This window comes from Mandrillus leucophaeus, unplaced genomic scaffold (genome assembly GCF_000951045.1).
Source record: "Mandrillus leucophaeus isolate KB7577 unplaced genomic scaffold, Mleu.le_1.0 Scaffold3, whole genome shotgun sequence".
Classification (NCBI taxonomy): domain Eukaryota; kingdom Metazoa; phylum Chordata; class Mammalia; order Primates; family Cercopithecidae; genus Mandrillus; species Mandrillus leucophaeus.
In genome coordinates, this window is record NW_012103142.1 from 11698656 (window position 1) to 11709261 (window position 10606).

General features: G+C 56.5%; 1 protein-coding gene across 9 annotated transcripts in view; it reads left to right on the forward strand.

Moving 5' to 3' along the window:
* VEGFA (vascular endothelial growth factor A) overlaps positions 1 to 10606 on the forward strand; it is a 15189-nt gene continuing 4583 nt past the window's right edge. For 2 of the 9 annotated variants that reach the window (XM_011986809.1, XM_011986810.1), the window contains exons 1-5: positions 2287 to 2360; positions 5401 to 5597; positions 6374 to 6450; positions 6803 to 6832; positions 9887 to 10018. In XM_011986809.1, coding sequence (XP_011842199.1) covers positions 2327 to 2360; positions 5401 to 5597; positions 6374 to 6450; positions 6803 to 6832; positions 9887 to 10018 — 470 coding nt within the window. In that variant the 5' untranslated portion in view covers positions 2287 to 2326. Of the gene's footprint in view, positions 98 to 2286; positions 2361 to 5400; positions 5598 to 6373; positions 6451 to 6802; positions 6833 to 8647; positions 8771 to 9886; positions 10019 to 10606 lie in introns of those variants that run through there. The other 7 variants (XM_011986807.1, XM_011986805.1, XM_011986806.1 and 4 more) reach the window with 7 other exon arrangements.

Sequence of the window (10606 nt, forward strand, 5' to 3'; positions counted from 1 at the left end):
CGTGTTCCCGGAGCCTCGGCTGCCCGAATGGGGAGCCCAGAGTGGCGAGCGGCACCCCTCCCCCCGCCAGCCCTCCGCGGGAAGGTGACCTCGCGAGGTAGCCCCAGCCCGGGGATCCGAAGAACCATCCCTACCCCTTCCTACTGTCTCCAGACCCTACCCCTGCCCAGTGCTAGGAGGAATTTCCTGACGCCCCTTCTCTTTACCCATTTCCTTTCTATCGTGGAGAGAAAGCCCTGTCACCCCTTTTATTTTCATTCCTCTCTGCGGAGAAGATCCATCTAACCCCTTTCTGGCCCCAGAGTCCAGGGAAAGGATGATCACTGTCAGAAGTCGTGGCGCGGGAGCCCACCGGGCGCTTTGTCACACTCCACCGAAAGTCCCGACTTGGTGACAGTGTGCTTCCCTTCCCTCCACAACAGTTCCGAGTGAGCTGTGCTTTAACTCTCTGGGGGTGGGTCAAGGGAGGGTTTGGAGAGAGTCATTGCCCCACTTTACCCTTTTGGAGAAATGGCTTGAAATTTGCTGTGACACGGGCAGCATGGGAATAGTTCTTCGTGAACCCTGGAAAGGAGCTCCTGCCAGCCTTGCACACACTTTGTCCTGGTGGAAGGCAGCGCTGGAGCAGGTGGTTTTTTGGAACTCCAAACTTGCCCACCCAACTTGCTTCTGAAAGCCACCTAAAGGGTCCCTTTCCGCTCCTCCCTGACGCCTTCTCTCAGCCAGAATTCCCTTGGAGAGAAGGCACGAGGAAAGCCATGGACAGGGGTCGCTGCTAACACCACAAGTTCCTCAGACCCTGGCACAAAGGCCTTGGCTACAGGCCTCCAAGTAGGGAGGAGGGGGAGGAGTGGCTGCCTGGCCACAGAATGACCTTCAGAGGCCCCCAGAGAAGGACACCTGGCCCCTGTCTGCCCAGAACCGCCCCTCCTGTGCCCCCTGGCCTTGGAAGGGGTACGAAATTTCTGTCCCCTTTCCTCGTTCGGGCCCAGGAGGAGTGGAGGGTCCAGGGAGAATATTGTCAGGGGGAAGGCAGGGGGTGTCATGGGAATGGGTGAGGGACTGAGGTGCAGAATCCAGGGGGTCCCTGGAGGAGCCGCAGTGGGAAGCTGACCAGCTGGAAACCTGGGAACTGTTTTCTCTTGAGAGGGGCTTCCTCTGACCTTGGCTGTCCTGGGACCAGGGCTGGGGGACCTGAGTGGGGTGCATGTGGGGTGTGTGGGAAGGAGAGGGAAAGAAAGATGGACAGTGGGACTCCCCACTAGCAGGGTCTGGTGTCCGTGGGCTAGAGTGCCCCTCTGCTCTGCGAGTGCTGGGCGGGAGGGGAGTTGGTGAGAGCTGGAGACCCTCAGGAAGGGCTGGCAGAAGCCTTTCCTTTTGGGTGCTGTCAGGTCCGCATGTCTTGGCATGTTGACCTTCACAGCTTCTGGGGAGGGGAGGAATGATCTGGTGCCAGTGGGGAAGGTTAGGGAGGCCTCAGGCCTAAGGTGGTGCAGGGGGCCCCCTAGGGGCTGGGCAGTGCCAAGACATAAAAGCCTTCCCTGGTCCCTGGTGGCATTTGAAGGTGCCCAGGTGAGAGGGGCTTGGGACCTCCTCACCCTGGGTGGGAGAAGAAACCAGGGAACAGGTGGGAGTGGGAGACGGGTGAGACTCTGGAAATCTATTGAGGCTCTGGAGAGATTTGTGCAGAGAGGAAAATGGGGTTCTCCCCCAGGGTCTCCTCCTGGGTTTTTACCCTCGAAGCAACCTCTGGGCATGCTAGGACTAGAAGAACTTGGATGGGGGAGGGCGGTTGGCGCCCTTCGGTCCTCAGCACCCCCCTCCCTCTCCAACACCAGCTCACCCTGGTATTTGTCATGTCAGCAGGAGAAGGTCACCATGTTGTTTTCCTCGCCCCCAGTCCTTCCTTCCTGCCCCAGTCCAAATTTGTCCTCTTATTTGACCTTAATACTTACCATGGCTTTGGACCAGGAAATCAGGGGGGTGGTGAGAGGGAAGTGTGGGGAAGGTACAGGGGACCTGGACAGTGAAGCATTCTGGGGTTTTCCTCGTGCATTTCGAGCTCCCCAGCCCCCAGCATCTGGTTAGTCTTTAACTTCCTCGGGTTTATAATCATAGCAGTTCAGGAGTGGTGGGCATATTCTGTGCTCGTGGGGACCCCCGGTTGTGTCCTGCTCGACTCAGAAGACTTGGAGAAGCCAGAGGCTGTTGGTGGGAGGGAAGCGAGGAGCGGGGAGGGGCTGGGTGGCTGGGCCTGTGCACCCCAGCCCCTGCCCATGCCCATGCCTTGCTCTCTTTCTGTCCTCAGTGGTCCCAGGCTGCACCCATGGCAGAAGGAGGAGGGCAGAATCATCACGAAGGTGAGTCTCCCTGGCTCTTGGATGGGGTTCCCTGTCCTCTCAGGGGATGGGTGGATGGCCTAATTCCTTTTTCTTCAGACCTGTGGGGAGGAAGGGGAAGGGGCACAGGAATATGAGGACCAAGAAAGAAAGAGCTGGGCACCGTGAGGTTCACCCTCAGTTTCGTGAGGAATCTCCGCTGTTCAGGTCTCTGCTAGAAGTAGGAGTTGTTGCCTTTTTCTTCTGCTCTTTCCAGTAAAATTTTATTCGGAGAAGGAATTGTGAGCACAGAGCAGGAAGACAGTGCTCAGGGATCCTAGATGTTGGGGGAAGTGTCCCTTGTCTCCCCTAGCTCCTGGGGGAGGGTGGACATTTAGTGTCATTTCCTATATAGCCGTGTCCCACTTGTGGGAACTGTGACCCTTCCTGTGTGAGCTGGAGGTACAGAGGGCTCAGCCTAATGGGATCTCCCCTCCCTTCCCTGGTTTGCATTCCTTTGGGGGTGGAGAAAGCCCCACTTGACTATGTTCGGGTGCTGTGAACTTCCCTCCCAGGCCAGCAGAGGGCTGGCTGTAGCTCCCAGGCGCCCCACCCCCCCTGCCCAACCCCGAGTCCGCCTGCCTTTTGTTCCGTTGTGGTTTGGATCCTCCCATTTCTCTGGGGACACCCTGGCTCTCCCCACCACTGACTGTGGCCTGTGCTCTCCACCTCTGGGGAGGGAAGGCCCTGGGTCTTCCTTCAGGCGAGTTTTCCTGACCTAAATCCGGCATGGCTGGGTAGTGGCCAGCAGTGGTGATGCCCAGCCTGTTCTGCCTCCTCCTTCCCTACCCCAGGAGCCCTTTCCTTGGCCTAGGACATGGCTTCTCAGCCACTGACCGGCCCCCTGCTTCTAGTGCGCCACTTACTCCTTTCAGCTTCCCAGTGGTCTCTGGTCTGGGAGAGGCAAGACAAATGGTCTTTGTTTGCTGGAGAAAAGGTTGTCTGTGATAAATAAGGAAAACCATGAAAACCTGGTGTTGGAGTGTATGTGTGTGCTCCCCAGGCGGTGGAGGCCAGCCCTTGGAGGGGCGGCTGCCTGATGAAGGGTGCGGGTGAGGTTACCCCCTCCACCTCCCATGGAGGGGAAACTTTTTGGGGGAATTCCTACCCCAGGTCTTTTTACCCTCAGCTACCAACCCCTTGCCCAGGCCAGACCTTTTTCTATCCCCTCCTGGGCCACAAGCCTGGCCCTCCTCTGTCCCAATCGTGATGAAGGGGCAGTTCAAAACTTCTTGATTAGTCATCTTCTTCCGTATTGACTTGGATTTAAAAAATGACCTTTTCAGACTTCTGGTCTCTTTCACTCCTTTTGATGATGCTTTGCTGTAACCCTTGGTGGGTAGAGAAGGATTCTGTGCCCGTTGGTGGTCTGGATAAAAGAAGTAGAGACCTCACAGGAGGCAGTGGACTGGCCTGTTCCCCCACTGCTCTTTCTGTTTTCACACCTGTGGATTCTCCCCACCTTCTCCCCAATCAACCTGTTGTGTACATAGCCCCCCTCATTGTCCTTTATTCTTCTGGAAAGCAGACCTTGGAGGGAGGAGTGACGGGGAGACTCAGCTGTGGCCTCTGGGGGTAGGGGTTGGGAGCTGGGGTGGAAGTCCACGAGGCATACACTTAAGATGCTTTGATGAAGTTCTAAACTTCATATTACCCAGGCTGAAAAAAGAGCACTTGTTCCCAGGGCTGGAAATGGAAGCCAAAACTCCACCTTTTCAGCCTGTTTCAGCATCTTTAGAGATCAGCCCAACCCACTTACACAGTTGAGCAGAGTTGGAAGCCTAGCGAGGGGAGGGACTGGCCCAAGGTCACACCAACTCATGACCAGAGCCTGGGCCTCCTCACTGGCCAGGTGTTATTTCTTCCCTCTGGGTAGGGAACCCATTTCAGGGACAGGATTGCTATGTGGCGGTGGTGGTGGGGTGCGATAGGAGTGGCAGGCTGGGCCACAATTTGGAGTAGTCATGCCAGAGTCCTGCATTTATTTATTCTCAAGGGCCCCGCCCCTGTGGCCCAGAATTACCCCTTCATGCTCCAGTGCACCCCAGGCTCCACAGCCAGCTTGGGAAACTGTCTCTACCCTGGTCTCCCTTCAGATCAGCTTCTAGAAATGTTTCGTGGCTACGGTGGTAGCACTGTTTTTTCCATGATGCAAGCAGTTTGCCCTCTTGGGCGGGGTTATCAGTGGCTGGCAGGGCTGGCACAGCGTGTCCGCCCACTGCTACCTGTGGGTTCCAGGAGGGCCCAGCCCCTGTGCTGATGCCCACCACCTTCTCAGCTCATGTCTGGGGAAGGGGACTGGCTGGGGGAAAAGTGCCTCCTCCTGAAAGGTGCCTCCTCTGTTTTTGCCTAATATAGGCTTGGGAACACTTTGATGTCAGCTAATTCTGACTCCTTTACCTACTAGCTGTGCGGCCTTGGGGCAACTTAGCCTCTTTGAGCCTCCTGTTCCCCATCTGTAAAATGGAATCTCAATAGTGTCTCATAGTCCCATGTGGAGAAACTTGTGTGAGATGATAGCTATGGACTACTGTACACAGTAACCAGGATGTAGTAAGTGCTCAATAAATAGCTGTTGGTGTGGTTGATGTTATCGTAGTGGTTGTGGGGAGGATGTAGGAAACTGGAGACTAGCTTGGCAAAGCTGGCTTTTCCTCCTTTTAGGGAAAGCTTACAACATCCCCATGAGGTATACTGACACTCAAACTGTCCTCTGGCATCGAGGTTGGCCCAGGATTCAGTTCAGCTGTCACAGTGAGGTGGTGGGATCAGATGTGGCAGGCCACGTCCCTTGGAACTTGAGTATATCGTGTGATCTCTGGAATGAAAACAGGTCTTCACCAGTGTTGATGGTGGAAAGCTTAGGGAAGTGCTTCAAACACAGTAGGAGGGACGTAGATTTTTAGAAGGACTTGCCTGATACGGAAGCTCCAAGGAGTGGCTTTACAGAGCTGGGTGGAGAGAGGGGCTAGCCATCTTTTGTGTCGTCCACCGGGCTCATGTGTCACCGCCTCTCATGCAGTGGTGAAGTTCATGGATGTCTATCAGCGCAGCTACTGCCATCCAATCGAGACCCTGGTGGACATCTTCCAGGAGTACCCTGATGAGATTGAGTACATCTTCAAGCCATCCTGTGTGCCCCTGATGCGATGTGGGGGCTGCTGCAATGACGAGGGCCTGGAGTGTGTGCCCACTGAGGAGTCCAACATCACCATGCAGGTGGGCATCTTTGGGAAGTGGGGGCAGGGGGGGATAGGGAGGGGTGTAACACTTTGGGAACAGGTGGTCCCAGGTCGTTTTCTGGCTAGACTTGCCTTGTCTGGCTCCTGCCCCTGAGTTGCACAGGGGAGGTGTGGTAGGGTCTTGCCTTCTGTGAAGAAGATGCTTGTATTCCCAGCCCAGCTTCCCAGCAAGCCCCAACCATCTCCTCCTCCCTGGCTCAGGAGGGGGCAGCTGGATGCCTGTGTCAGAGGCCCCTCTCTCCCTCTCTTGGAGAGAATCCTGAGGGCCCTCTCTTCTTGGGGGCTCTGGGAAGCTGAATGAGCCTGGTCCATGAAGAGTTTAAAAAGTCTTTGGTGTTACCTGGTAATGGGGCATATCTCAGCCCAGATAGGGTGGGAGGGAGCTGTGAAACACAGGGAGGGGGTTGCTTTTGGGTATCTGCTAGGAGTCAGGGGGAAGCCTAGAGAGGATGAAAGAAGGGGAGGGCATGGGGAGTGGTAAGAACCTAGGATTTGAATTCCCAGCCTGGCCAACCCTTGCAGCCTTGTCTTGGCCTCAAGTGGAACAAGGGCTCCTTGAGGCCAGCAGGGTTGGGGGAGTTGGGGTGGGCCTGAGCCTCTTTCCTGCTAGAGCTCTTGGTCCTCCCTGTCTCCACCACCCATCCCTGCTCTGCAGAACCCCTGGGTGCTGAGTGGCAGGAGCCCCAGGGTTGTCCCATCTGGGTATGGCTGGCTGGGTCACTAACCTCTGTGATCTGCTTCCTTCCCCTCCAGATTATGCGGATCAAACCTCACCAAGGCCAGCACATAGGAGAGATGAGCTTCCTACAGCACAACAAATGTGAATGCAGGTGAGGATGTAGTCACGGATTCATTATCAGCAAGTGGCTGCAGGGTGTCTGATCTGTGCCAGGGTTAAGCATGTTGTACTTTTTAGCCCACGTGCAGCTTCCAGCTGTGTGACCTTTGGCATTTTACTTCAATGTTCCTCAGTTTCTACATCTGTAAAATGGGCACAATAGTAGTATACTTCATAGCATTGTTATAAGGATTAAACAAGTTATATATGAGAAGGTTAAAACAGTGTTGCTCCATAATAAATGCTGTTTTTACTGTGATTATGATTGTTTTTTTCCCTGTCATTATCATCACCATCTTAACCCTTCTCTGTTTTGTTCTTTTCTCTCTTCCTACCCATTGCAGACCAAAGAAAGATAGAGCAAGACAAGAAAAGTAAGTGGCCCTGACTTTAGCACTTCTCCCTCTCCATGGCCGGTTGTCTTGGTTTGGGGCTCTTGGCTACCTCTGTTGGGGGCTCCCATAGCCTCCCGGGGTCAGGGACTTGGTCTTGTGGGGGACTTGTGGTGTCAGCAACAATGGGATGGAGCCAACTCCAGGATGATGGCTCTAGGGCTAGTGAGAAAACCCAGCCAGGAGCCTGGCACTTCCTTTGTAAGGGACAGTGCCTTCCGGGTCTCCAGATCATTCCTGGCCAGGACTTGCTCTTTTGGTGTGTCAGGGGGCACTGTGGACACTGGTTCACTGGCTTGCTCTAGGGCACCCACAGTGGGGAGAGGGAGTGGGTGGCAGAGAGGCCAGCTTTTGTGTGTCAGAGGAAATGGCCTCTTTTGGTGGCTACTGTGATGGGGCAGTTGGATGCAAGGCCGGCTGGAGGGTGGTTTCTCAGCGCATGCCCTCCTGTAGGCGGCAGGCGGCAGACACACAGCCCTCTTGGCCAGGGAGAAAAAGTTGAATGTTGGTCATTTTCAGAGGCTTGTGAGTGCTCCTTTTTAAGGGGCAGGTAGGATGGGGCGGGGGACAAGGTCTGGTGGCAGTAACCCTTAAAGACAGGGTGGGCGACTGGCATCGGCAAGAGCTTGCAGGGAAAGAGAGACTGAGAGAGAGCACCTGTGCCCTGCCCTTTCCCCCACACCATCTTGTCTGCCTCCAGTGCTGTGGGGACATTGAAGCCCCCGCCAGGCCTCAACCCCTTGCCTCTTCCCTCAGTCCCCAGCTTCCAGAACGAGAGGATGCGGAAACCTTCCTTCCACCCTTTGGTGCTTTCTCCTAAGGGGGACAGACTTACCCTCTCTGGTCCCTTCTCCCCCTCCTTTCTTCCCTGTGACAGACATTCTGAGGTGTGTTCTCTTGGGCCTGGCAGGCATGGAGAGCGCTGGTTCTCTTGAAGGGGACAGGCTACAGCCTGCCCCCCTTCCCACTTCCCCAAATGACTGCTCTGCCACGGGTAGAGTGGGGGGCTCGCCTGGGCTCGGAAGAGTGTCTGGTGAGATGGTGTAGCAGGCTTTGACAGGCTGGGGAGAGAACTCCCTGCCAAGTACCGCCCAAGCCCCTCCTCCCCAGCCCTCCTTAACTCCCACCCCACCCTGCTGCCTGCCCAGGGCTCCAGGACACCCAGCCCTGCCTCCCAGTACAGGTCGCACTGAGCAGGCTGGTGTTGCTCCTGGTTCTGTGCCAGCTTCCGAGGTAGCCACTTCCCCCACACTGGGATTCCCAGAGGTTCTGTCGCAGTCGGAAATGAAGGCAGAAGGTGCCTGACGCACAGCCTGCCCTCCCACTCCTGCTCCCCATCCAGGCAGGTCTCTGACCTTCTCCCCAAAGTCTGGCCTACCTTTTATCACCCCCTGACCTTCAGGGTCAGACTTGGACAGGGCTGCTGGGCAAAGAGCCTTCCCTCAGGCTTAGCCCCCTGCTGGAGACCGGGCGCCATTGTGAGCATGGAGACCCTTGGGTCCTGTGCCCTCCACCCAGTCTCGGTTTCCCACCAAAGCCTTGTCAGGGACTGGGTTTGCCATCCCAGGGTGGGCAGCTTGAGGAGAAGAAAGAGCCATTGAGTGCTTGCTGCCCAGACACGCCTGTGCGTGCCTGTGCATGCCTCCCCAGAGACCACCTGCCTCCTGATACTTCCTCCAGGAAGCGGCTCTGTGTGGCTTTGCTTTGGTCGTTCCCCCATCCCTGCCCTCCTTACCGCTTCTTTTACTCCCCCCACCGCCCCCGCTCTCTCTCTGTCTCTGTTTTTTTATTTTCCAGAAAATCAGTTCGAGGAAAGGGAAAGGGGCAAAAACGAAAGCGCAAGAAATCCCGGTATAAGTCCTGGAGCGTGTACGTTGGTGCCCGCTGCTGTCTAATTCCCTGGAGCCTCCCTGGCCCCCAGTCCAACCTCTGCCTGCCGTACCCTGTAACCCTGCCTCCCTCCCCTGGTCCCTCCCTGGCTCTCATCCCCCTGGCCCGTGTCTCTCTCTCACTCTCATTCCACTAATTGGCACCAACGGGTAGATTTGGTGGTGGCGTTGCTGGTCCAGGGTTGGGGTGAATGGGGGAGCCGACTTGGCCTGGAGGATGAAGGGAGGGGACTCTGGCTTGGCTGGGCACCGATTTTCTCTCACCCACTGGGCACTGGTGATGGGCCCATGTTGGCACGGGTGCCTGCTCACCCAACTGGTTTCCATTGCTCTAGGCTTCTGCACTCGTCTGGAAGCGGAGGGTGGTGGGGAGGGCAGACATGGCCCAAGAAGGGCTGTGAATGACTGGAGGCAGCTTGTTGAATGACTCCTCGGCTGAAGGAGGAGCTTGGGTGGGATCAGACACCATGTGGCGGCCTCCCTTCATCTGGTGGAAGTGCCCTGGCTCCTCACGGAGTTGGGGCCTCTGGAGGGGAGCCCTCTATTCCAGCCCAACCCATGGCACCCACAGAGGCCTCCCTGTAGGACGGCCTCTTCCTCTGGGTTGGAGGCTATGGTGGGCCCTGCCCTGGGTCCTCTGGTCACCAGCAGCCTGGCCTGTGGACACTGCCTCTGGGCTTAGCCTCCCATCACACCCTACTTTAGCCCACCTTGGTGGAAGGGCCTGGGCATGAGCCTTGCACAGGGAGAAGGTGGCCCCTGCCATCTCAGTGGACCCTGATTGCCATCCCCAGCAGGTGAAGAGTCAAGGCGTGCTCCGATGGGGGCGGCAACAGTTGGGTCCCTGTGGTCTGAGACTCACCCTGGTCTCCCAGGGACATAGCATTACCCCTTATGGCAGCCTCTCCCCGCACTCTCTGCCCGTCTGTGCCCGCCTCTTCCTGCGGCAGGTGTCCTAGCCAGTGCTGCCTCTTTCCGCCGCTCTCTCTGTCTTCTGCTGTAGCGCTCGGATCCTTCCAGGGCCTGGGGGCTGACCAGCTGGGTGGGGGTGCAGCTGCGGACGTGTTAGGGGGTGTTGCATGGTGATTTTTTTCTCTCTCTCTGCTGATGCTCTAGCTTAGATGTCTTTCCTTTTGCCTTTTTGCAGTCCCTGTGGGCCTTGCTCAGAGCGGAGAAAGCATTTGTTTGTACAAGATCCGCAGACGTGTAAATGTTCCTGCAAAAACACAGACTCGCGTTGCAAGGCGAGGCAGCTTGAGTTAAACGAACGTACTTGCAGGTTGGTTCCCAGAGGGCAAGCAGGTCAGAGAGGGGCATCACATAGAGATGGGGAGAGAGAGAAAGAGAGCGAGCGAGCGAGAGAGTGCCTGAGAGGGGCCAGCTGCTTGCTCAGTTTCTAGCTGCCTGCCTGGTGACTGCTGCCTTCTCTGCTTTTAAGGCCCCTGTGGTGGGCTGCAGGCGCTGGTCCAGCCTGGCGGGGCCTGTTCTGAGGTTGCCCTGGTTGCCTGAGTGGTAGGCTGGTGTGGCTTAGTGTGGTGGTGTGGACGCAAGCTGTGTGTTGTGTCCTGTGGTCCTTCTGCTCATAGTGGCTGTCGGTCCTGATGTTATTACTACCTCTGGTACTAATGCTGAGAAGCTGAAAGCCGATTCCAGGTGTGGACAGTGTCAACAAAGCACGTGACGCTCTCACTGGGGCCTTGCCTCGGCCCTTTGAAGTCTGCATGGCTGGGCTTCTCACTCACTCAATGTTTCTTGATGGGGGAAGGGATTAAGTCCACTTCAGACTGGGCCTCCCTGAGGAAAGGGCTGTGTCTCCTCCCTCAGACTGGGCCTCCCTGAGGAAAGGGCTGTGTCTCCTCCCTCAGAC